The 27,744-nt window shown below is 38.6% G+C and overlaps 1 protein-coding gene across 4 annotated transcripts; it reads left to right on the forward strand.

Annotated features, from left to right (window-relative positions):
• Positions 1-1,475: 1,475 nt before the first annotated feature.
• SRSF4 (serine and arginine rich splicing factor 4) lies at positions 1,476-27,525 on the forward strand. 4 transcript variants are annotated; one of them, XM_037827954.1, is made up of 8 exons: positions 1,712-1,829; positions 13,079-13,261; positions 13,971-14,143; positions 18,703-18,845; positions 19,742-19,854; positions 23,794-24,008; positions 25,704-25,793; positions 26,011-27,525. In XM_037827954.1, exons 3-8 carry the CDS (start codon positions 14,031-14,033, stop codon positions 26,852-26,854), a joined length of 1,518 nt encoding a protein of 505 aa, XP_037683882.1. In that variant the 5' UTR covers positions 1,712-1,829; positions 13,079-13,261; positions 13,971-14,030; the 3' UTR covers positions 26,855-27,525. The 4 variants fall into 4 exon arrangements, with proteins under 4 accessions (XP_037683883.1, XP_037683882.1, XP_037683880.1 ...); XM_037827952.1 differs by lacking the exon at positions 1,712-1,829 and adding an exon at positions 8,297-12,092; XM_037827951.1 differs by lacking the exon at positions 1,712-1,829 and having other exon boundaries at positions 8,297-13,261.
• The last annotated feature ends 219 nt before the right edge of the window (positions 27,526-27,744 follow it).

The following is a 27,744-nucleotide window of genomic DNA, read 5'->3' on the forward strand; positions in this document are numbered from 1 at the left end:
TGGGAAAAAAATATTTGCAACTCATGACAAAGAGCTGATTTCCCTAATATATAATGAGCTCCTCTGAATCAATAAAAAATGAGCCAACACCACAACAGAAAAATGGGCAAAGGATATAAACAGACACAGTAAAGGAAATATAATGACTCAAACATGAAAAGAGGCTCACACCACTCAAAATAAAATAATTGCAAATTAGAATTACCCACAGATACCATTTTTCACCTATCAGATTGGCAAAGATCAAAAAGTTTGATAATTCAGTTTGGGGAGACAGGCGCTTATAAAGGAGAGAGGAGCATTATCTATCAAAACTATAAATGTCCATACCCTTTGGCCCAACTATCCTACTTCTAAGAATAGATCCTACATGTATGTATATATACAAGGTTATTCATTGCAGTAGCTGTAATAACAAAAGATTGGTAATGATTCAAATGTCTTTCAGTAGAGAATTGGTTAAATAAATTACTCTGCATAAAATGGTATATCATGAGCCATAAGGAGTCCTAAGAAGTTCCTTTTTATACTCTTGTGGAATGATTTTCAAAATATATTAAGTGCAGAATTGTATATATAGTATACTACTATTTGCTTTATATGTATAGAATACCTCCAGAAGGACATTTGAGAAACTGATTATATTGTTTACCTCTGGGGTGGGAAACTGGGACGCTGGAGGACAAGTATGGGAAGACTTTTTGATGTATATCATTTGAACTGTTTGAATTTTGAAGTGAATGAAATTATCCTTTCAAAACATAATTTTTTAAATAAAAACAAAACTCTTGTGGTTTTCAGGTAAATTGGGGTGAGAAGGAAACCAGTATTTATTGAGCTATCACGTTCCAGACACTATTTGAAGCACTTCCCATATACACTACCCCATTTACTTATCCTGGTCGTGCATTGAGGTAGGTATAGATTACTCTAGTTTTACAGATTAGGATATGGAAAAGTTAAATATGTCAAGTAAATTGCTCAGTATCATGCCTACTATGACTCCAAAACCCCAGCCCTCACCACTTCCCACATTGTTTCTATTTAAACAGTGTCTTGTTTTTAAAATATGATTCTTAACATTTATTAGGCACTTACTATGTGCCGGGAACAATAGTACCGAGTGCTTTACGTGCCTCAAAACAACTCTGGGAGGTAGAAATTACTATCTTCCTTTTACAGAGAAGACAAACGAGGCTCAGAGACATCGCGTAACGAGCCCGAGTTATGAGGCCAGGTTTAATTTCAGAGGTCTTTCTCTAAAAATGAAACCACTCCACCTCAAGGGACAAAAGCAGGGACTCAGGACCAAGCCTAGCACGGTGGTAGTCACAATAACTTCCGGGAGGAAGCGCAACAACTTCCGGGAGGACGGGCAAGTCCCTGCCCCCGCGAGTTCGCGAGAGAACGTGCGGAGGAGCGAACGGCACCCGCGCCGTGTCGATCATCTGGCCCCGCCTCACGCTGGCGTACCCCCGGGCAGGCCCCGCCCCTCACTCCTGGTCAGGCGGGAAGCTAACGCGCGTTCCCTCCCGTTACCCTCCGCCGGGTGGGGGGAAGCGGGAGGCGCGTGCTCGCGAGCTACGTGCTCGCGTACGTCGCCGGGTTCGGCTGCGTCCGTCCCGCCGCCCGCCCGTTGCCGCCACTGCCGCCGAGCTCTCGCTTCGCCGGCCGCCGCCTAAAGGGGCTGGGCCAGGCCAAGCCACCACCAACGTTGCCAGGATGCCGCGGGTGTACATCGGCCGCCTGAGCTACCAGGCCCGGGAGCGCGATGTGGAGCGCTTTTTTAAGGGCTACGGGAAGATCCTGGAGGTGGATCTGAAGAACGGGTGAGGAGGGCGGTGGAAGGGCTGGCCGGGGGGGAACCAGGCTTCGCCAGTGTTGAGCAGGCCACGGAGACGGATGAGGGTCGCCTGCCCCGCACGGAGTAGCTACCGGCCTGGTCCGGCTCTGCCATAGTCACCGCGCCTTGGGGGCGCCGGTAGGCCCCAGTTCCCACTGCGCCTGCGCGGGTGGGGGTGGTGGCGGGATAATGGAAGCGATAGTGAAGATCTGAGTGGGACTGGAAGCCGGAAAATCCGAGTGGAATTAGGGCTCCAGGCGGGACGGGACAGCTCCAGGGCGCAGAGAAAGGCTTGGATTTTTCTTTTGCCAGACCCTGAGGCTGGGGCCTGGTTCGTTTCGGGGTAGAGACCAATCTTTTCTGCTCTGAAGGCTGGAAATAAACAGGATTTCCTGGCCCCCTTACCCTCCCTCCCAGCCTAATGGATCAGACGGCCACCAGGTCATCCCGGAGACAGGAGCTTTGGAGGGAAGCTTTTTTTTAGACTTGCCATGTACCACACTTTTTTGGGCGGGAGACGGGTTTGATTAGTGATAGTTTCAAAAGTATCGTCTTGCCGTATTGAAAGCCTTGACTGTTCCCTCTACAGTGGTGCAGGGTTTCCATACTGTGGTTTCCGTTCTCCAACTTGCCAAAAAATTGCTTGCAGTTGTAGAATTTGTTGTTAGAGAATACAGGGAGTTGTTAGTTAATACAGGGAGACACACATCTCAAAATTGCTAACTTACTGCCTGCCCGAGTGTGGTCTGATCCTTGTATTCCTATTGATCTACTTTGGCAAAGCAGAACCGGCAGGGGCTCCAAGTTTTTGGGAAAACAGATGAGTCAGGCCATGAGAAGATACTCAGTGGGGAAAACTTGGAATCTGGAAATGATAGCTGGTAGGCCTTGGAAAACATGGATATAAAAATTAAAAGGAGCAGGGGGAGCATTTTAGGACACCAAACCTTGCATGTGACCTTTAGCTTTTAATTTTTTCTTTTTTTAAAGCCCTCTACTTTGCAACAGGTCTGGTAGTACAATTTACTCTCCAGTGTAATACTAGCAAGTGACACTTGAGAAGTTATGAAAGATACCTAAGTGTGAGTTGCACATTTGAGAAAACTTAGTACTACCAGACAGTAAAATTGTGGTCTCGATTTTAAAAGCCATTTCATATTGTCTGTTAGGAGGAATCAGTTTCTTGCTGAGAAAAATGTCCTCAGTAAAGTGTTTATGAATGCCTATTTCTTCTATAGTAAAAGGCTTAGGAAATTACCCATTTTGTGCAAAAGGGCATTAAGTTCTTAAGGCTTATACTAAAGAAGTGATAAAATTTTGTTTCTGTAATTGTAATACATATAGACCTGAGATATCAAATTAAAACTTCAGTTTTTTACTTTCAGAGCCCAACTAAATTGACAGAATAAATTTTGTGGGTAAAGCATGAGTTTGGAAGCCAGACAAGCCTGAGCCAAATCTTGGCTTCAGTACTTACTAGCTCTGGGCAAGTTATTTGATTTCTCTGAACCTATTTCCTCATCCACATGAAATAGAAAGCTTAGAGATAATAAATGTAAAGCATTTGGCTCATGGGAGCCTTCTAATAAGTAGTAGCTCTAATCAAAGAAATTTGACTGTGATCATTAGGATTCATCTTCACATGCAAGTGTTTGATAATATGAGGCATATTTGGTCGGGTCTGTTTTCTAAAGTTACTCTTGTAATAATCAGTGAGCAGGAAGTAATGTTAATGGGGAAACTGGTTAATTGACCAAATATTTATTGATAACCCACCAACAAGATGCCTGATACTGTGTTAAGTATAATTGGGGGAGAAAGGGGGAAAAAAAAAAAAAAAAAAGCTGTGCAGGAGTAGTAAGTGCAATAAGTGTTTATTTTTATAATGTACAATTTGAGTTAAGAAATGCTTGCTCTTGCTTTAAATTCAAGTAAAGCTTGGAAAGGTTTGCTTGAAAAAAATTTGTTTGAAATGGACTTTGAAAAATGGATTGACTGTGGCTTGGAATGAAGAAAGAGAAGTGTCTGGGAATAAGATGTGCCATAACTGGTGATGAGGAGTTGGCTAAACAATCTAGCTTGGATTGATCAGCCTCATGAAGCATCTGTTATAACAACATAATCCAGAAAACAACAACAATATGATTTTACACTAAACATTCGAAATCATGAATAGGAATTCAAAGGCTCTGGAGGGAAGAATTGAGCAACCTGAGGAATTATAAGAGGAAGGACAGATTCTTTCAGGACTCTGAATACCTGGGTCTCTTCTGAGAACTATTTGTTTTACAGTTCTGTTTCTAAACCATGATATGCATGAAATCAGTGATTGAGAATCAAGGTTGAAATGAGTAATGGAAGTCATTTGAGGGATTTGAAGACAGTTGTGACAATCACCAAGTGAAGGACACACAGTATGACCTGGCAGCATTCAGGAATCTTTGTGGAGGAAAATGACTTCTGGGAAGACCAATGATAAAGATATATTTCAAGCAAGAATTGGCTGGACTCAATGGCAGAAATGCAGGTGAATCTGAAAGGAAGAAATGGGTATAAAAGGAAAAGATGGCATAATTTATCAATACATGTAACCTCATAGACCTGGAAACTGAGAAGGATAGTGGATCTCCCTATTCAGATGCATCCTTGAACATATCTGGATTGTGATGATTAGTAATTGAAACTCAAAAGCAGATTTTGGATTGATAGGGCTTTGAAGAATTGCTGAAGAGCTCAAATTTGTGGTTAAAATGAGATATATCAGTAGGTATATTAGACTGGAAGGCTAAAGTTCAGGATTAAATAAATAGGATGTAAAATGAGGAAGCAGATGAGCTCTCCCAAGGAGATGTAGTGTCCAGGAGAGGATTTTATGGGCCCTTTTGGGGTTTTGAGAAGTGTGTATGCAGTTATTTCATTGCCATTTTATTGTACCAGGTAACTGGTACAATACTTTGTACCACACAAAGTATACTTTGGAACACACAGGTTCATAAGATATCCTTGATAAGATATCCTTGATGACTCTACACAGCACCACATCCCTAATCCTAAAAGTTGGGTCAGTTCTAAAATGGTCAGAGAGCAGCCACCTAAAGGATCTAGATTGCCTCCATTCTGTAAAGGTGGGTTAGTTTGGGGCCTCAAACTTGGTGTAGATCTCCCAGGACCATATGGACCACTCCAGATCCCATTAGGATCTCCTGTATTTATACCTTCCATACTGTCTCTAGCAAGAGCCACTGTGAGACCAGGGAGTAGAATCCTAGGAGTTCTTCAAGGAAACAACAGCATTAGTAACACTTCTATAGAGAGAATTCCCATCTCTATGGTAACTAACTTTTACTAGTTTTGATCATATGTGGATTCTGTGGGTTTTCTCTTTTACTAATAAGTCACTTCATGACAAAATTAGAAAATTCTTTAGCCAAGCAGAACAGCAGATTAGCATCTTATCTACATGTACACACACAAATAAGTATTTGGTTCAGTGTCTCAAAGACCTACTGAATGTTATGATTTTCCTTACCTAATTAAATGTATCTATTTATATTTACAAAAGCAATTGTTTATGGAAGGATTTGTTTTGAACAATTTTAAGCACCATCAGAGAAAGGCAGCTTTTTTTTTTTTTTTTTTGGTCAGTGGGCTATTAAAAATAACCTGTTAACTTTTAATTCATAATCATAGTAAGGTATAAAACAGTAGTTCCTATTTTGTTTCAAAATAATCTTTATATATCAAATAGATCTTCGTATCATGAGGAAAACCTGATACATCCAAAGATTATCTTAGTTGCCTAGTAGCTGAAAGAGTAAGCCCCAAATCATTTCAGTTTTTAGTTGATGAAAGGCATGAATGAAAACTCTCAATAGAAACTTGTCTCTAAATTTCAGAATCTCTGTTTCGTATTACAAGTGAAATTGTGAATAGCCAGGATTTTCAGGGATATGCTGGTCTGTTTAATTGGACTTCCGCAATACCTAAGTATTAGCAGGAAATTTTTGTTTTGACCCTTGCTGAAAATTCCTTCAAGTAGAATGTACCTTAGTATGTTAGTATAATGTACCTTAGAATTGAAGAATTCTTTTTAACGTATTAAGAATTTCAGTGAATCAGATTGTTAATCTTTGTATCCCTGATTGCTGCAGGACATTGTTAGGTATATAATATACAGAGATGAATCTCTGCCAATCCTAGAATCTACACAGGAATTTTCTCTTGGCTGAATCTCTGATGGGAGTTTGTTTTTTAATGTTCCAGCTTATTGGTTTCCAGTTAATTGCACTATTATTATATTCTTAATGTGAGCGATTACCTCCACCCTCCTCCTATCAAATGGCAGATAAATGCTTTATCATTTTTATGATAATGATAAAACTAATGGGTAACAGGAATGACTAAAGAAAAAAATACTTTACCCATAGGAGTCCCATCTCCTTTTTGTTCATGGTCAGTTCTGCTTTCAAGTAATGTAACATTTGGACTCACATGTACCAAGTATTTGGCTCTGTGTGTCTGTGGCATTTGGTTCTGGACTAATTTTATGGTTACCTAAGAAGAAATTAAAACATGGTTTTGTTTAAAGAAGAGTTTGAACAACTCTGGTTATACCTGGTCAAAATTAAAGATCCATTCTTTATTTTATTTATATTTATGTATTTAACAATTCAAAACAGCTTATGTTTGTTTCTGATTATAAAAGTTTTTAATTTAGACAAGAACAAAAAAATATAATCATCCATAGATGACGCTGCCCACACTTTAGGCATGTAAGCTTTGACTTTTTTCACATACACACCTGCACACACTTCTTATGACCCCTCCTTTTTTTTTTTTTTTTTTTTTTTAACTACAAACTTGGAGTCACACTGTATATTCTACCTGCTAGTTTCTACCTTGTCATTAAGTATTCTCCTGCAACTTGATTCATAATGGCTACATAGTATTCCCCCCTGGGTTATGTTGCTAAACATCTAGGTTGTTGTTGGTTTTTCACTATTTCATACATATGTAACAGTGTGGTTAATATCCTTTACATAAATCATTGTACAGCTTTATAGTTATTATTTTCAGGCAAATTCCTATAAGTAGACTTTGGGAATAAGAGCATTTTAAGGCTTTTGCTAGCTGTTGGTTTCCATTACTCTCTAAACATAATAGTAGTTATATTGTTACCCATAATGTTTAAGAGTTCCTGCTTTTCCGAACTCACTACCTCAGATATTATGATTTTTAATCACAGTTTTAAAATTATATATGAGGAAGTCATCTTACAGCCTTTAAAAGCTCATCCATTTAGCATACCAAGCAGAACAGATTCAACTTTTTTTAAAAAATAACTTCTTTGGTTATAAAATAAATGACTTATTGTAGATAATTTAGATAATAGCAAAAGCATAACATAGAAAATAATCCGTTTAATGTAGGCAAGGTCTTACATGCAGTTTTATGTCCTGCTTTTTCTACTAATCACATGCATTTTTTTTCTGTTACATGAAAGTCTTCATAAACATAACTTTAATGGCCATTGTTTGGCTATATTTTGATATACCCAGCCATTACTCCCAGGTTGTCCTAAGTTTTTGCTGTGGTGGATATCTGTATGTAAAACTTTGTTTGCATTTTTATCATTCCTTGGGACAGATTCCATGAAGTAGAATTGGTGTATCACAGCAGGAATGAACATTTTTAAGGCTCTCACTGCATATAGTCAAATAACTTTCCAGAAAAACTGCACCAGCAGTGTATGCACATGCCCCTGCCATGGCAGTCTCACCAACATTGCACATCCTTATTTTTAAAAGTCTTTGCTAATTTAACAGATGAAAATAGTCACATGTATCTTAATCAAGAGCATTTCCTTGAACAGATAATAAATGAGAAATCGGTCTATGGATTAAGTAGCATTTTATCATTGGTGTATTAGTAGTATAACTATTACAAATGTGACTGAGTTGTTTCTGTACCAGAATTTCTTCTTGACATTAACCTATTTCCAAAAAAGGTTGTTAATTAAAAAAATTTTTTTTAATTTTTATTGTGGTAATATATGCATATAACACAAATTTTCCCATTTTATCCATTTTTAAGTGTATAATTCAGTGGTATTAATTACATTCACAATGTTGTGCTACCAATCACCACCATCCATTACCAAAACTTTTTCATCAACCCAAACAGAAGCTCTTTACCCATTGACAATAACTCCCCATTCTCCCTCCCTCTGGCCTCTGATAACCCCTAATCTACTTTTGTCTCTATGAATTTACTTATTTTAGATGTTTCATATAAGTGGAATCAAAATATTTGTCCTTTTGTGTCTTACTCAATAAAATGTTTTCAGGGTTCACACATGTAGTAACATGTATCATAACTTCATTCTTTTTTATGGCTCCATAATATTCTGTTGTGCATATATACCACATTTTGTGTATCCATTCATCTGTTGATGGACACTTGAGTTGTTTCTACCTTTTGGCTATTGTAAATAATGGTGCTATGAACATGGATGTACAGGTATCTGTTCAAGTCTCTTTTTAGTTCTTTTGGATATATTCCTAGAGTATGTCACCTTTTCTCCCTAGACATGGGTACTTTTAAAAATATCTGTCATTTTGAAACATCAGTGCCAAAAGACAATACTATATTGAGATTTTGACCAAACATTACTAGCATGAATTGCACAGTCTCAAGACCCCCATCCGTGGTATGGATTCCCAGTCAGTTTGGTCTCAAGAAACATCATTTGTAATTATTGAGTAAAGTCATTCTAAACCCCTATGCCTCGGTGTAATACCTCACTCTCCCTTATTGAGGTGTCATGAGTATAAGGGCCATGTGAAGTATTTGTCCCTTCTTAAAAGATAGGCACACTGATTCAATCAGTGAAAGGCTTTAAAAGGAGAATGGAAGAAGGAACTCCATCTGTGGACAGCAGCTTTAGCAAGTGCCAGAGACTTCCAGCCCTGCCCTTCCTGAAAGCTTATCCTACAGATTTGGAATCCCTCTGGCCAGCCCCCATAATTGCCTAGCCAATTCTTTTTAATAAATCTCTTTTTATTTATATATATGTTTTTAAAAGATAGGCACAGGATTTAGACTAGAATACAAAATGTGATTTGGGACCCCAGTATTTTTGATGCTTCCAAGTAACCTGAACAGGAAATTGTACTTTGAGAAGCAAGGTGCTTCAGGCATCCCAGAGAATTCTAACCAGAGTTGTGTTTATGAATTTATAAGCTATGATTGAAATTTGAAAACTTTTAAAAATATTAACAGCATGCATGCATTTATATGATTTATTTTTTGGCTGAGTATTATCAAAGTGCTTTACCAACAAATGCTCTCCATAGTTTCACTGAAGTAGCGACTGAGGCATGGGGCGATTAAGCGACTGGCTCAAGATTACAGAATGAGCTTTTGACAGCTGAAGATCTTTTTTATTCACTGTCCAGATATAGCATAGGCAATGGTATTCAGAGCTGCTCTCATCCTGTTTTTTTCCAGATGGTTCAGTCCTGTCCTTTTGGGACTTGCCTCCTCCAAGGGTAAGAGGGTACTTCAGGTTCTACAGTTTGTTTAGTCTTTGGTCTCTCTGCAGAGGCTTCCAACAAGTTAACAAGTTACTGCCAAGTGAGACAGATGGTAATTTTTATGGTGTTAACCTTGGAGACTGCTAGGGAGTCTTCTCAGGCTACTCTTTGAAAAGCTATAAGGTAGTATCATCTCTGTCTTAGCTGACTGGCGTAAGATTGGTGCCAGTAAATGATCTCTGTCCTGTTATTCCTAGTGCTTTCTGGTCTTGGAGTGTCCTGAAGGTGAGGGATCAGATTCTGCTCTCAATTGGCCCATCCATACTTTGCCATATTTCAAGGAAAACCCCTATATAACCTTTCCTGTATACTGAGATTAGAGTTTCCCAGCCTAGAGGTCTCTGAAATGTAGATGCCTGAAGAAGCACTTAAGTGACACTTGTTATCCCCCTGCCATGTCTTTAGGCCTGTATGCCAGGAAGGGAGTCTTTCATGAACAGAGACCTCCAAGACTTAGAGAGTAGGGGAAACAGAATTCAGCCTTCAGGAATGAAAGAGGCAAGCCTCAAGCAAGGGAATCAGGAATCACAGACCAGAGGCATTAACTTAGAGACAAGTCTTTCATGGGGGTGAAATGAAGCTTTTGATCCGTTTTGTTAAAATGATTTGAAAGATTCATTAAAGAATTAAATGGTTGCTTTCAAGGGAAGGGAATCCCCAAGAAATAGAGTAGGGAGTGGCAGCTGTAACCAAATATTTAAATTTGAAAAGAAGGAAAAACAGACTGCAGCCATGGGACCTTGGGGCAATTATGAGGGACATGGGAACAGCCAAGATGGTCCCAGAGGCATAATCCCTAAGAGGCTTTAACACCTGTCAGCCCTCTCATTATGTCTATTTAGAGGTAAGTATGAACTGGTTTTGTGTTTGTAGCTTTGGTGTAGAATCATTTCTGTCTGCTGAGTGTAAGCCTCTTTTTCATTAATTAAGAGTATCTTATGTCTCAAGAGTTTTATTTTAAATTGCTTATATGATTTTCCATCTCTTGAGTTGTTTTTGTTTTTGTTTTTGTTTTGTTTAATCGTTTTTAATTTGTCGTTGAATCTTCATGGATTTGAGTATGTCATCAGGGGATAGTTGACTCTATTTTCTTGTGAGACCTTTTAATTTCATTTACCCTTAGTGTTAAGTGTCAGAAAATTGAAATGCACACAGGTATGATTGTGTTTGCCCCCCTTTATGGAAAGCAGTCATGTTGAATGTCATTTAGTTATGATGGAGATTATGGTTGTGATAGTTTGATCCACAGACTACTTGCGATTATGTTGCTTTCTGAATGGTCCTATTTTAGAGGATTAAAGATTTGTTGCAGCCTAGTAAAAGTGAAATAGTGTAGCAACTGTAGTTCATTTTTGAAACAATTTTGGATAGTTGAAACAGGTTGGCAGATAGACCCATTAAACATTTACAAAGTAAGACTAAATTTTATTTTGATACAGAATTCCTCTCCAGTTTCTACAATTCTGGGATCTTTTCTTTTATTGATCAGTTTTTAGCCTAACCTACTATTTTCCCCACCCCAGTATGTAATGGCTCTTTAGAGAAGGGCTGCTATCTGAATTGGGGACATAGCACTATGGGCTTGATTTGATTTCTTTTTCCTAAGAGGTTCTGTCAACAAATAGTGTACTTAATGAGAGAGGGTCTTGAGTTGGATTTTTGCAACTTATTAGTATCAGCACATGTCAAATGCAGAGATGGTATTTCTTACCATTTAATATTTCTCATAAGATGCCAATATTCATGTGGGTATTTGTCTTCTACATTACAGAACATAATTTGACAAAACTGATTTTCTGTGCTCCTAGAGATTTTGTTTCTCAAACTGTTTGGTCTAATGGACCATTTCTTTCCATTGATATTTAAGAAGCAATAGAACATGACGGAGTATGGATTTTAGATTGAGGCCTGGATTTGAAGAACCCAAGTGTTTGGATATCCTTGGCAAGTTCCTTATCTCTCTAAGTTTTAGTTTCTTCATCTGTGAAATGACAGTAAACCTCAGAGTTGAGAAAATTGAATGCTTTGTTTGCAAAGCATTTAGTATAATGCTTGACCCATAGTAAGACATTCCCAAAAAAAAGGTGGAATTTGAAGGAGGAGAGCCCTGGTGGGCTGGAATAGTCATGTCAATAATGGTTTGGAATTAACAAAATCAAATCAGGTCTTATGTTTACCGTCTGCAGAACACTTTTCTTGTTGCTGCTGTAATCCTCATATAGTTGGAATTCTGTGAAGCTAGTATTCTTGATTTCTAATCCATTTTGTGCCCACCATTTATGCATTGTTTTGTTTTGTTTTGTTTTGTTTGGTCCCAATCACCATCCCTTGCAAAACTAATTAAATGCATTCTTAAAAACATTATATTGTCAATATCCATTCAAACCCACCACCTCTAGGCCCAGCTTTCTATCTACTCTGAAGGTCTAGTTTTTGCTGGACCTTGGAACCAAATATAGACTCCAGGGGTTGATATGGGGCCTCCAGAATGGGGATTGCACAGAATAATCTTATTTTTCCTCTGTTCTTCCAGTCCGTTATGTTCTGAACCCACACATGTTTTCGGAAGGACCAGATGGCTGGCACTGACTAATGGGAACCAAAAGACAAGAGTGAAAGTAACCTGGTTGTCACATGTCCCCCCCTACTTAGAGGTGCTTCACCCTGCCCCAAGATCAATTTCCTTTTTCCCTGGAGCCTTCACCCTATTGTATCAAAAAAAAAAAAAAAAAAAACTTTTTAACACAATCTGCCCTGACTGAGGTTAGATTATCATTAAGTCAAGCAGTTTCATTTGTTGAATAAAAAGATTGTACTCAGGATTGTAGTACGGAAGGAGTAGCATCTGCCTTTACAAAGGCAGCATAGCCTATGGTTTAGAGCTTGGGTTTTAGAGTCAGATGGATCTGGGTTTAAATCTAGGTCTGTCACTTTTGAGCTCCTTGACAGTGAGCAAGTTGGCTAGCCTCTCCAAGCCTCAGTTTTCTCATTTGTAAAATAGAAATAGTAACAGTACATTCTTTACATGTGTTATAGGGAATGATTGAGACATAAATAAATTATTTAATGTGTGCCAGGCACTATGCTAAATACCCAATAAATAGTAGCCTTTGTTATTATTAAGGAGCTCATAATCAAATGAGAGGATAAGCACACATACACAAAAGAACAAGGCTTGAAATGCCATAAATATAATACAAAAATTGGAGTGCTATAGCTAAAATGACTGGAGTCGGGTTTCTGAGGCTTCATGAAAGAGGTCATTCCTCAAGCATTTGGAAGAAAATTGATTTGATTCACCCTGAGTAGTCAAGGTATTTCTGGTTTAGAGAATGGCATAAACAAAGATACCTAGGAGTCAGTATAGACCTTTGAGCAAAGGAATGATATAGCAGCTGACTTCCCGTGCTACATATAAAGAGAAAAAATGACTAAGTAAAAATAGCACAGCCTAGAATTAAGTAAGTTGATCAGATAAGTAGAGACAGCCTTACAGAATGAGAAGAATGTAGAACTTGGCAACAGAATGAATGGGCAACCAGAGATAAGTAGTCAAAGGCAATTACCAGATTGTTGGGAGTGAATTAGATGGTCAGGGGATCCATAAGAGAAATCATGAGGTAGGTTTTCTTCTTTGAAGGTGGGGAAAAATCAAGTGCAGACTGAGCTGTGGCCAACGTTTGCAGACCAGGAATCCACACTAGCTCTAATCAGAGAGCTCTTGGTATGCAGGAACTGCCAGTTTGCCGACGTGAAAAGAGCCCCAGACTGGGTTATGGTGAGCCCTGAAGTCGCACCCCAGCTCTGCCACTCATGAGCACGGGTAAGTCATCCACCTTCTTCCGGGTGGCCTTGATGGCCCTCCCTCCTCTGAGGCTAAAGAATGGGAGGCCAGAATGCCCAGAGCAACCTCCTGTCTCAGGTTAGAAAGGATCTGAGGAACCTACTTGATGTGGTAGGAGCACCTAGTGGCTGGAAAAATAAGCACTATTTTGTGGGTTATAAACAACTCTCTGTTACCGGGAGAGTCAGTGTTACCGGGAAAGTCAAATTGCAGTCCTAACTACTGACCCAGAGCAGTAAATGTGACATTGGTTAATCCTACTTTGAGGGCCTGACCGCTGGTTCCCTGAAATGTTGCAGACCTTTGGAATCAGGGGCAGTTACACCATTCTCATTCACAAGCTTTTCTGTGAGTTGGCCTCACCCGAGCACTAGAGAATTGGTTGCAGAAGTGTCTGTCTTCGGTTTTCCAAGCACTTTATTCAGACAGCAAGAATTACTCCTTTTTGTTACTATCCTGTCAATGTATCATGATTTTTTTCACTCATGAGACCAAGTTGGCCGAAGCATAGAACCAACACTGAGTGCTTTGAAAGTAAGCTGTTTGATTCCTATCCACTGACTGTCATTTCTTTTAGAATAGATTTAAGGAATCTGCCCTTAAAGTACAGTGCTCTTGACTCTAGACTGAGGGTTCAAGCCACCCCATGGGTTAACTTCAACAGATGAAAATTTTTCCTTGGCTACAGCAACATCCCTAATCCTGACCAGCCATGGAGAGGTTCGGTTCTTACAAGGAAAATGAGTGAATGTGGGAATGGCTCACCATTTGGGAAAACAAAACTCACATCCTGCTGATGGTGGCTGAGGACTGTCATGTCCACATACAAAGAAAAGCATGTGGCACAGTTTTAGGACAAAGGTGAGCGGAGATCCTCTGTGGAAAGGGGCAAAATTTTCTTATCAAGAGATCATCCAAGGCATGCCCCTCGGTAAGCAGTGTTGGTGGGTGACTGTGGTCACACGCATGGAGGCTTGCTTTCCCTGCTCCTCATATCCACTTCCCATCAGTTTGCTGGTATTGAGTGCTCCCTTAGTCACGCATTGTCCACTTAGCCGTTGATCAGAGTACCTCCAGAGCAAGTCACGTTCATCATCTTTCAGACAATTTTTCTCCAGTTCTCCCTGTTCTGTGAAGATGTTTGGAAGACAGAGATTACCCTAAGCCATTCTGCAAAGAGTGTGATAATCTGTATCCTCTTCAGTAGAACGTTCAGGGAACAGGACATGTTCAGTGGTGTTTGGGACCATGAGAAGAGGCTGTTAGGATCAGGGCAAGCTTGTTTAGAAACGGTCTGAGCCCAGGTGATTACTCTTTTTGGGTGAAGAAGTATGATTGACATTTCTAAAATTGGAGTCTTGGAGTACCTTAGTTTAAAAATACATCATTCTAGTTCTGACTGTGCCTGGGCAGACATCACCTGTTGGATAAGGAAGACTAGAGCATTGGCCATGGTCTGTGAATGGACTAAAGTTTATAACAGCCCATGTAATTCAGTCTGGCTTTTGTTTGTGGTATCCAGGTGCCTTTCTATATTTGTTTAGAACCATGGAAACCACTTTTTTAAAGGGAGAAAATTGCAGCAACCCCTTCATTTCTTTCACTTAATTTGTCAGGAAAAATAGTGACCTAGAGGAAATGAGTTTGGGAGAAGATAGTAGAAGAGAACCACTGAAGAAAGAAGCTTTTTTTTTTTTCTTTCAATAGAGTAGAAGAGGAGTGTCCGCAGTTAGATTTAGAGAAACTCATCTGTTGGGTTGTGTTTTGTCACACCAGAGATAATGTATGTATATTAGATATAATGTATACACCCATGCATACATAATACATATGTGTATATCCATGCATGTATGTATTTTATACCTATCCTTACTTTGACAAAGGATTCAAAAGGAATTTAGGAAAATAAATTGGTTTTCATGTTATTTTGTGCTACAGAGCCCAAAGGGAATGTTAAGATAATTTAGAAAGACTGACGTCAGTTACCAGGGAGAGCTTTACTTTGTCGAAAGCACTAAAATTTAATTCAAGGACAGTTAAAACGCTCAAATAAAATTAAAATTGAGACCCATACAATAGTTTTAAAAGGTCTTTTAAATGAAAAAATTAAATTTGTCCCTGTCTCTGTTGTACACTTCTGGTGACTAAGATTATGGATATTACCATACTGGTCTGAACCTGCCAAATTTTCAAGTTTAAGCTTCCCCGTCATTAAGTCAGGAGAGTGTTCATTTTAACAGTTATCTGTCATGCTTTTGATGTTAGGAGAAACCTTAGAGCCAACGTAGTGTAAACACACACACCCTCATACACACACACACACACACACACACCATTTCACAAGGAGAAGTGAGACCAAGGCCTATTCTTGCTGTTCCACTGTTATTGGCTACAGAGTTTATGCTCTGGAGCCAGACCACATGGGTTTGAACACCATCTCTGCCCCTTTTTTATGCAAGTTACTTAACCATCTGTACTTCAGTTTCCTCATCTGTGATGTGGGTATAATAGTACCTGGCTCTTGGGTATTGTGAATATTATATAAGATGAGATCACCTAGTATATAGAGATTATTAATGTTAGGTAGTATTTTTCTGTTATTATCTTGTCTTACTGCTTTATTTGGAGGAAAGTTCATTCTACTTATTGAATAAATGAAAGTTATTTCAGTAAGGCAGATCTAAAGAAACAGTAATTTGGTAGCAGGAACCAAACTGACCTGGCCTTTGCATTGTTCTCAGAACAGGAGTCTCGTATCAAGTGTGGTTTGTTGTGGGGGAGGATACTTGTTTTAACCTTCCAAACCCATCCACCATGTCAGTAGCAGAGAGAAGTGATAGTCCGGACCCTGACTTGATTCTCAGACTGGACTTGGCATCAAAATGCTCCAGCTAGATTTTGTGGCTTTTCACAGAGTAGTAGCCAAAATTTTTCTGTGGAATAGATTGGATCTCAGGTCAGCTCTTTTATAGTGACTTGGATACCCCCAAAAAAGTGACTACTGAGTGACCTTCTTGTTGAAATTTTTAGAAAGTAAATATTAAGGAAGGACTCTGGGGGCCATTTTCCTTTTAACATCACAAATTGATCCCTACAACTCTGGGAAGATTTTTATTGAAAAAGCATTCATTGCTTCAGCCGCAAAGAAAGATGGGTCTATCTGAGCATTAATTTTTTGTTTTTAAATAAATGTGCCTCCGCTTAACAGATTGTCATTACTTTCCCTAAAAGGTCAGAGTGAGTTCCTCTGTGTGTAAACCTTGGAGCAGAGTGAACTGCACAGGGTGATCTTTGAGTCTGGAGGTGGCCTTCTCTCATGGGTCTGACAAGTGTCATTTGTCAGTAATAATAGTTTGGCTTTCCATTTCATGACTCGTAGACACTGGGATCATGTATTCTCTGACCCTCAAGTAGTTGTAAGCCCTAACTGTTTTTGAAGAATTGGGGTTTTCCTGTGGTTTGTTTGGATAGTCCTCAGGAGCCCAGTGTTCTCCTTCTGACATCACGTTAGATCAGTCATGTCATCCAGTTTCCGGAAGGTACCTGCAAGGGTCCCTTCGCAGCCTGCCAGTGTGTGAGTACTTGCTCTCCTCCCTCTCTGCTTGGCCTCAGGCTCTCACATGGTGCCAAGAGTCATGATGCTGAGAGCAAAGCAGGCCCATGACTAGACTCAACCATGCAATTACAGAAGGGGCTGTTTTTTTTTGTTGTTGTTATTTTCTAAGTCTTTTATGACCTGTTTAGAAATAAACCAAAGTAGAAATACAGCTTTCCACTTAACTCATTCTACTAGGAAAAGGAAAAGCTGATAGAATGTATTTTCTATTATAGATTTTAAGTAAATTTTTAGTAAGTCAGTGGTTTGGAGAGACTTGGCTTGCTTTGTCAAATATAACCACATATTCAAATCATTCTTATTAATATGCTTCTCAGTAGTTCCAGCTTATGGAAGTGTGAGGCCATGTTCTAAAGGCTTCACAGCCCATAAATTGAGCCAGGTGACTTCTAAGTTGTGTTGCTACAAAATATTTCCCATTAAATAACTGGATGTGTCTCTCTGTTACCTTTTTTTTTAATGGAGTTGAAATTCATTGACTCTTAAAACTTGAATGCCACTCATAAACATTTCAGCATAAAGAACCCTCCAAAGTTAGCTAGTTACATATTGTAACCTAGTATAGTGTCACCTTGAGAGATTCCTGTTTGAAAGGAACCCTTTAGTAATGGTAAAATTCAGCAATTCCGAGTGTTCACACACTTATTTAGCATGTTGCTGAATACAGCATTACATGCGGAAAAAAAAAAACACTGGACTTTTCTTGTGAGCAAGCTGGTTGAACTGCTTGCAAGTCTTGTAACCTGTTTTTAGTTTCATTTTGTACAAGAATCCATTTAAATGCTGAGGAACACTAGTCATGTTTGCTTATGTACACAGCCTTGTTAAAGTTTACAGAAATTGCCTGTAACTTTCCTTTGTGATTAGATATGATCAGTAAGATGAATTCAGTTTTTAAATATAGGAAGTAGTCACAAAGCTAGAATTTTCACAACTGTGTAGACTAAACTAAAGGCTGATTCATAAGAGTTGACAGGGCATTTGTTTTACCTTGCTTATAAGTATCTTATAAATTTTGCACTTTAGTTTTTATAAATTGTACTTTTTAACGGGCACAAATAGGATTTGGGGGGAGGGGTATTTTCTTATGGGTATGTATTAAATCACCAAACCTCTTTGCTAGAAAATTCCTAGCAATACAATGAAAAGAAGTTTGCACAGTTGTATATGGCTTTTAGAGAATTCCAGCCTATCTAAATGGCATGGAAAATGAGTTTGGAATATCACAGGAAAATGAATAGCTCAGAATTTTTTCACGAATAATTTCTAGAATAGTCAATTCATTTGTGACTGATTTGTTTAAGTAGAAGAACAGGAACTTATTTTTCCTTTCACAGGGGTTTATTATTCCTAAGCAACATTTAACAGTTAAGACAGTACCTGGCTATAGGTCTAATTGTTCTCTAAGATGTCACTTCGGGGCTAAAACTTTTTAAAAGATGGCTTTTTATGTGGTGTTTAAAGAGCAAATATTCCATCTTGTAGAGTTATAATTTTTTTTTGATACTTTATACCACACATTGCAATTTCCAGCAACTACTTGGGAATCAAAGGAAAGGTCTGTATATAGCTATGTTCCTACCAGGAAGATAGGGGTCTACTTTGAGAAGTCTCCAGTTCCTCTTGGCAATGCCTGTTGGCTCAAAGCAGAGTGGTTTCAGTGGAAGGGGAGAGAAAATTTGACCCTTAGTTTGCAAAACCCACCTTATCTTTGCTAAGCATGAACCTCATTGCTTTCTCTTCAGTGTTAGTGAAGCTGGTTGTCAAAATGGTTCCAACCAGGATTTTGTTTGCTCTCTTGTAGATATGGTTTTGTGGAGTTTGATGATCTGCGAGATGCAGATGATGCTGTTTATGAACTAAATGGCAAAGACCTTTGTGGTGAGCGAGTAATTGTTGAGCATGCCCGTGGCCCACGTCGAGATGGCAGTTACGGTTCTGGACGCAGTAAGCATTTAAAGGGCATTTGTATCAATCACATGCCTTTGTTTTTAAATGTTAAGTTTTTAAAGTAATTGATTAATTAATGTTAATTTAAATTTGATGCTTAAGCCATTTGTTTTATAAATTATTTTTTTAAATGTAGAGTTGCAAATAAACATCTTTGATAATGTTTAATTTTTATTAAAATAATGACAAATTTGTTTTAATACTTTATCAATGTTTAATGATGTGTGTTTGTGTTGTTTTTTTTCTCTGTAATGCAATTGTTTAACATAGATTTAACAAAGACCTCAATGTTTTAATTAAAAGAATCCTTTGAGGCTAAGATGACTGCCTGTTCCATTTGCTGACCTTGGGTTACCTTTCCATGCGTGGCTCTTTGAACCATTGTGGCCCTTGGCTGACCAAAAACAGGAAGCCATGTGACGACCGCAACCTTTCCCCATTAGACCTGGGTGGTGAGGATCCCAAGGGTTAGACACAGATGAGATTAAACTGAAATAGGTGCCTGAAAATCTTTTTTTCATATAAAATATTCACAAAATCTTTTAATCACTGTGAGTAACACCAGTAACTGATTTAGTAATTTGGTTACTTATTTCTAAATTGTTAAATTGTTAATAGCTTTTAATTTATGCATGTTCATTTTCAATATAAATATTAACGAATATGTATTCTTTAACTTTGTAAATTAAAATAAGTTTTTATGTTTAACTGCTTTTTTTAAAAATAAAAACAAATTTAGTTTTGAATTAAGGGTGGGAGTAGAGTTAAATATATGTGCTATTGTTTAGGGTGGGGGTAGGGGACTAATTAGTATCTATTTAAGGGGCATATGTGTTGTATCACTTTTCCTTTTCCTTCTCTGAAGTAATCTTATCTCTTTGAACGTTCCAAAGGTGGATATGGTTATAGAAGAAGTGGCCGAGATAAATATGGCCCTCCTACCCGCACTGAGTACAGACTTATTGTGGAAAATTTGTCAAGTCGGTGCAGCTGGCAAGACCTAAAGGTTTGGGCTCCATTAACCTTCTGGGTGAGGTTGGGAAGGAGTTAAGGTTGGGAAACAGGGATATTATGTGGGCCCAGGCATGTATTCGTGTTGTGTTTGCAAAACAAATCCAAGTGTTTGGAAAGTCTCCAATGAAAGTTTCCATAGAAATACAAAAGACATCAGAATCTCACTATTAACTGTGCTTTATGGGGCCATCACACTAAGGACAAATCCAAGTTAAATGAAACTTTCCTCTGGAGAATGTTATAGGAAGATGCCAATGTAGTTTCTTACCAATAAAAGAAAAAGGTGCAACCACCAGTGTTTCCTGTCACATTAGCTATAGCATACAAGTTGGTGTCATCTTTCCAGTATAAAACCTCACTGGTGAAATTGATACCTGGCCTTTTCTTTCAGAAGATTTATTTGTTTTTTGTGGAATATTTTTCCTAAAAGAATTTTGGTGTCAAAAATCAATGTCTAATGTAATGGTACTGTAAACAATCGAAAGTACAATTTGTTTTGTATGACTGCGTGGTATGTGAATATATCTCAATAAAATGATGATTTAAAAAAAAAAAAAAAAAAAAAAAAATCAATGTCTAATATTAAACCCATGATAGAGAAATACTTCTTTCTCACTCTGAAATGTAAACCATTCAGGGACATGAAGGAAAAAAAAAAAAGTCAGAAAATATCCGTGAAATCACCACTGAGCAATGTACATTAAGAATTGCTCTCTTGGTGTCATTATACCAATATTTAGCCTTGGTAGAGACTTTTAACATCTACCATTCAGTAGAAAAGTACATCTTTTTTATATATTAGCCCTCAGCTAGGCTCTGTCCCCTGAATTTAGATTAAATAAGAACTGTCACACTCCACATTTTCTAATTTAAGCAAGGCCCCTACTGTAGCACGGTGGTGCTAAAGTGGCATCCCCATTTTAGGAACCATGCTTTCCTAAAATGTCAGGAGGGTTCAAAAGAGGCAAGACTCCTAGTTTTTTTGTTTGTTTTTGTTTGATATATAAGCTTAAAAATAAGAATAAGTCCCAATGCTATGTTAGCCATCTAGTGTACTGATCCCAGCCCATTTTTTTGAGAATTGTGTTGGTTTGTTTGTTTTTTTTTTAATTCAGTTTTATTGAGATATATTCACATACCATACAGTCATCCATGGTGTACAATCAGCTGTTCATAGTACCATCTTATAGTTGTGCATTCATCACCCCAATCTATTTTTGAACATTTTCCTTACACCAGAAAGAATCAGAATAAAAAAAAAGAACACCCAAATCACCACACCACCCCACCCCATCCCACCCTATTTTTCATTTAGGTTTTGTCCCCATTTTTCTACTCATCCATCCATACACTGGATAAAGGGAGGGAGTGCGATCCACAGGGTTGTCACAATCACAATGTTGAGAATGGTTTTGGTTTTTAATTTGATAATAAAAAGCTTGTTGAGTAGTATCTTAACCAGGGTGGTCTCAGGAGGACAGATGAAAAAGTTACTTAGAGTTTCCTATCTTCTCAGTTTTTAATCCATGATTAAACTAGTCGTCTATAGCAAAATGAGTGAGTATACTTAAATTCAGAAAAGAGTAGTTAGGAATTCTTCACATTTATGTAGTTTTACCTTATCAAAGTACTTATATGTCCTTTTTCTTCCCCCCCACCAACCTTCAGAAAACAAGCATGAGATCTAAGATCCAGAAAAAGTTAAGTCTCACAGTTGATTTTAGCGGAAGAGCTGGGCCCAGGACTCTTGACTCCCAGTCTGGTGTTTTTTCTAGTACATTGTGCTGAATGTCAGCATTCTAGCAGATCTTTACTGAGTGCCTGCCAACAAGATTCCAGTATTCTGGAGAGTTAAAACTGGAAAACTACTCTCTTCGTGAATATAGAAAATGCCAGCCCTTTAGGTGTTGTCACTAAACATAGTATTAAACTAATTTCTTACAAAAGTTTTTGAATTTTTGGTTAAAGTGGAGCCTAGCCGTGCTCTCAAGTGGTTGTATACTTCTCAACATTTGGGCAGAGTCAGGAAACGAGAGTAGAAAAGTAGATTTCCTAGTAAGCCAAGCTGTCATTAAGAACTGGGCTCTGGAGCTGACCTGCCTAGATTGAACCCCAGTTCTGCTACTGTGGGTTACATGGCCTTAGCAAGTTACTTACCTCTTGTCCCTCATAGTCTTCAACTGTAAAATGGGGTTGATATTAATTTCTACTCAAGGTAATTGTAAAAATTGAGTGAATTTTTATATGAAAAGCCAAAGCAGTTCCTGACACAATGAATGTGAACTATTAAAAATAAAACAAATTTAAGGGATGTTGTTAGTTTTTTTTAACGTGTAAACTTATAACACCCAGTGCCAGTGGCATTGAGATGAAAATTATGTAGTCATGTACTGCTGGTTTCATTGTGAATTGGTAGTTTCATCCACAGTGTGAGGCAGTGTTAAAAATACAGTTTCCAAAGTTACAGACCCCAGCTGATTCACCTACTACCTGAATAACCTTGAGCGGTTTACTTAACATCTCTGTATTTCACTTTCCTCACCTGTAGAATAGGAATAATGATTGTATTTACCGTGTGTGGGTGTAATTAGGACTAATTTAATTAAAACATCCATCATAGAATAAACATCCAATGTTACTACTATTTTACCAATATTGTTATTGTTATTACAATTTTCTAATTTGAGAGTATGGCAGTATATAACAGAAGTTGGTGACACACTTCAAGCCCTCTTTTTACCAAAGTGACCATATATCTTGATTTGCGCAGAACAGTCACAGTCCTGTCATAGCTATTAATAGTGTCCTCACTCACTCTCATATGTATCCCAATCTGGGTGATAAATTTTCTGGACTCTGCATTTTACCCCACTCCTGCAAATAATTCAGTTGAAGTAAAGAAAATTTTTTACAGAGATATTTATTGCAGGATTATGAATAATAGCAAAAGACTGAGTACAACCTGAAAGTCCAAAAAGTGAGGAGTCCTCAGGAAAAGTATCGGGCACACTAATTATGAAGACTGTTTATCTTAAGACTTGTAAACCTGTTTATGATGCAGTAGGCAAAGATAGTATAAAATGGTTTGTGCTCAATGTCTGTAACTTTGTAAAAGGAAAGTAATAGAAATTGAATATTCATATATTCATTCCACAAATATCTTTTGAGTGTGTTTTACATATAAAGAAATGTTGAAAAAGAACCATAAGTCCCTAGGTTTTGAATTTTATTCACATTTCATTTTCTTTTTAAACACTAAACATATTTCCTCTTATTTTTATTTATATATCATTTTTGCCTTTAGCACATTAGTTGTGTTGTCTTGTTGGATTGTATAAAGTCCTCTGAAAGAGGGCAAAAGAGACCTATAATGGTGAAGTGACATAGATGGTAATCCCACTTTTAAGAGCCAGAACTGGACAATACTCTTCTGTTGCCTTTTTGCCTTTTATTTGTTTTGAAGTGATTATGTAACAACAGTTTTAAGTAAAATTTGGGGACTAATTTCATCATTTTAGAAATTTGTTTACATTTTGCCTTGGATATTTGCTAATATCTAAACATGTTTTCATTCTAGATTTTATAGTGAAATGTAAAAGACCTAACTTAAATATATCAACCTTAGTTTCTATAAATTAAGAACTTGCCATTATAAAATTTAGAAAATAATTAATTAAAATTTTATATATTCACAGAAAACTTTAAAGGAACAATTTAGTATTAATTGTCTTTACTGGCCTCTTAATGCCTGACACTTTAAAGGACTTCTATTAATGGTTGGTGGGTAGCTGGAAATATTTAAGAGTAAACTTCATTTTGAGAAAAGTTGGCATTTCTCCTTAAAGGAAAGGAAAAACTTTCATTATGATGATTCAACAGATATTTTAGCAAAAGTTGTCCTAACATATTCAGGAATTTTTTTTTTCTCTAGGATTATATGCGTCAGGCGGGAGAAGTGACCTATGCAGATGCTCATAAGGGGCGCAAAAATGAAGGGGTGATTGAATTTGTGTCTTATTCTGATATGAAAAGAGCTTTGGAAAAGTTGGATGGAACTGAAGTCAATGGCAGAAAAATCAGATTAGTTGAAGACAAGCCAGGTTCTCGAAGACGCCGGTCCTACTCCAGGAGCCGGAGTCATTCAAGGTACTGTCGATGCCTTCTCGTGTTGGAGCCATAAATCATCAACGAGTACACAGAGAGTCCATTTACAGCCCCCTATTGAGTTCTCGGTGGCATGGTTCCATCTGGTTCAAAAACTCAGAACTTTACACTGAACATTTATTTGTAATACTCTGAAACTCTTAGTCATGAATACAAATAGAAGTAAAATCTTGTTTCCAAGGCAGGAATCAGCGGCCTTCTTTCACATTTCTTCCTGGGTACCCCAGATGGATGTTGAGTTCTGTCTTTGGCCATCGGGGTCCTCAAGGTAGCTTCTGTGTCTTCCATCTTTAGTATCTTGTTTTTGTTTGATTTTTGTGGGAAAGTAATTAACTAAATGTTTCCCCCAGTTTTTTTATTGTGAATGTTTTCAAACATAAAGTTGAAAGAATAGTTCACAAACACCTATAAACCCTCTTTCTGGCTTCATTAGTTGTTACCATTTTGTCTCGCTCGCTCTCTCTATGTGTGTGTTTGTGTGTATACACACATACCATACATTACCATACATTTATTTTTCTGTAGCATTTAAAAGTGTTATAGAAAGTAAAATATTTTTACCCCTAAATACTTCAGCTCTAAGAATGAGGATAACACAATTCTGTTTTCTAATATAATAACATTAACAATAAATCCCAGAAAATCGTATAATATCCAGGATATATTCAAATTCCCCCTGTTGTTCCATATCTTTTGTAGCTGTTTTTTGGTGGTGTTTTTGTTTTTGTTTTGGGGGGGGTTGTTTGTTTGTGTTTTGTTTTTGTTTTTTTCCCCATCAGGATCCAATCTAGTCATCTATATCAAAATTGGTCATTATGCCTTCCCCCCCATAGTATTCACTTTTCTTTGAAGTTTTTTTTAGACTATCCCGTATTCTGGATTTATCTGTTTCCTCTTGATATCGTTGAACTTGTACCTTGTCCCTTAAACTTCCTGTAAACCAGAAGTTAGGTTTAGTGATTGAGATGCAGGACAAACATTTTTGGCAAGAGTCCTTTGCAGGTGATGGTGTCCAACAGTCCTTGAAAATTTCCCTCTTTCTGTCACGATGAGGTGTCCTAGGCCCATCTTGTGCATTTCTTGCTGTACACCTGGAATCATTCATTTCCCCCAAAGAGCCCTGGTTGCTTTTGGGGGCAAATAAGAAGAGTTCACAGTCTAGGCTTATTAAAGATTTTTAAAAGTTCTTTTTTTTTTTTTTTTTTTAATGGTTCTCTGGTTGCAGCAATGTGAAAAGATAAGAAAGGGGCAAAAGGTTAGGAACCTGTTGTGGTACCAGGAGAGAGGATAGACTAGAGACGGTAAAGGGGCAGAATCATCACTACATAAGGGGATGAGGGAAAGAGGAGTCGAGGGTGGTGATGGTTTCTGGTAGGAGGAACTGGGTAAGTAACATGGCATCATCAGTGAAAATTTAGGAACTTAGCAAATGGAGCAGGTCTAGGAGGAGAGTTGTGTGTTCAGATTAGAGGGGCTAAGAGTTTCAAGTGAGCTATCCACGTGGAATATTTGCAGTTGACTGCATCTGTGGGCCTAGAACACAGGAGAGTTCTCTTTTGACTTTGTGCCTGGCAAACAGCAGGTGTCCATACACTTTTTTAATAGAAAGAATGTCTTGGTTGGCTCAAGTCAGCTAGCCTTTTATCAAGTGTTAAGAAAAATATATTCTCCCCCTAGGTCTCGGTCTCGAAGCAGACATTCCCGTAAGAGCAGAAGCCGAAGTGGCAGCAGCAAAAGCAGTCACTCTAAGAGTAGATCCCGATCCAGGTATGTCTTTGGTGTAAGTAGAGGAGGTCAACTGGGAACACCTGTACCTTTTCTCTCTTTGATTTTAATCATGTTGCCAACCTTCCCTCACCCCCATCTTTCTGGCTCTGGAATGGTATCATGGAGGTTCAGAAAGCAGTCCTTGGCCGGGCCGAGCCATGCATTGTTTTGTGGAACATAGCGACGTGTGATTCAAACATCCCTTCTGCCTCCTCAGGTCGGGCTCCCATTCCCGGAGCAAGAGCCGCAGCCGGAGCCAGAGCCGCAGCCGGAGCAAGAAGGAGAAGAGCAGGAGCCCCAGTAAGGATGACAAGAGCCGCAGCCGCAGCCGCAGTGCAGACAAGAGCCACAGCAAGAGCAAAGACCAAGCCGAAGAGAAGATCCAGAACAATGACAGCGCTGGGAAATCCAAGAGCCAAAGTCCCAGTAGGCATAAAAGTAAGAGTAAAAGTAGGAGCAGGAGTCAAGAGAGGAGAGTGGAGGAGGAGAAGCGAGGGAGTGTGAGCAGAAGTAGAAGCAAGGAGAAGAGCAGGAGTCAGGAGAAAAACCCCCTCAAGAGTAGGAGCAGAAGTAGGAGCAGGAGCAAGGGAGGCAGCAGAAGCCGAAGCCGGAGTCGTAGCAAAAGCAAAGACAAGAGGAAGGGAAGGAAGAGAAGCAGGGAGGAGAGCCGCAGTCGGAGCCGCAGCCACAGCAAGAGCGAGAGGAGCAGGAAACGGGGTGGCAAGCGAGACAGCAAGTCAGGGAGTAGCAAGAAGAAGAAGAAGGAAGACACTGACCGTTCCCAGTCCCGATCGCGATCCCGCTCAGTGTCAAAGGAGCGGGAACACGCCAAGCCTGAGTCTGGCCAGAGGGAAGGCCAAGGGGAGAGTGAGGATACAGGCACCAACCAGGAGACCCGGTCCAGGTCCAGGTCCAATTCCAAATCAAAACCAAATCCGCCGTCAGAATCACGCTCCAGATCAAAGTCAGCCTCTAAAACCCGGTCTCGGTCCAAGTCTAGATCCAGGTCAGCTTCCAGATCACCCTCCCGATCTAGATCGAGGTCCCACTCACGGTCCTAACTGGCTACAACCATGGTCGGAACTACCCGAGAAGTCTTTTGTACATGTTTGGTAGCCGTAGCACAAGTGATTGAGTTAGAACACGTCACTGCTGTACATTTTTAACTCCCCTAATGGTGTGTCTATAATTGTTAAATCTAAGTGCTTCCTCTCCATAAAGCCTCCGGGCGCCAGGCCTTCCTGCTCGACTGAAAAAAAATCTCTTTGAAAAAAAAACCCCTATACTCATGGCCCACAGTAGAATATCCAAAATGCCTCGGCTTTCAGGCCTGGCTTTTCCTACAGGGAGCTCAGTACCTGGACAGCTTTAAGGCTGGAATGATGAAATAGGTAGGTATGGTGAGTTCGACCGTTTTTGCCCTTGAATTGATGCCCTTTAATGTATGCCATTTAGTAAAAGTGCTAAGTCTTAAAGTTTGCTACCACCTTGGTTTCATATTTTGGACTTAACAAAGTTGTGAATAGCACAGTCGAGGGAAATTGATAACCTGCAGTAACCCATAGGAAATAAATTGTAGAGTTCCATATTCTGGTATTGTGGTTATATTGTTTTATATTAAAAAAAGAAAAGAATTTTTTTTTTAATTTTATTTTTCCCCGTCTTGCAAAGTATAGTGACCCCTGTTTCCATTAAATTTGAATAAAGACTATTTTTGCTTGACAAAATTTCACAGTGCTTGAATCAGAGTTGCATTTCCTGATATATCTTAATTATTCTTTTCTTTGCTTGGATAGGGAACCAACACTTTCCTAAAGGATTTTTCTCACTGAACAGAATAAAGGCAACTTTCCCATCCTTCCTCTCTTACAAAGCTTATGGCCAATTTATTTGGGAAACCAGATGAGGTCTTCTTGGACATAGAATAGAGTTCCTTCTTCTGTGCTGTTTG

The sequence above is a fragment of the Choloepus didactylus genome, chromosome 2 (assembly GCF_015220235.1).
Source record: "Choloepus didactylus isolate mChoDid1 chromosome 2, mChoDid1.pri, whole genome shotgun sequence".
NCBI classification, from domain to species: Eukaryota; Metazoa; Chordata; class Mammalia; order Pilosa; family Megalonychidae; genus Choloepus; species Choloepus didactylus.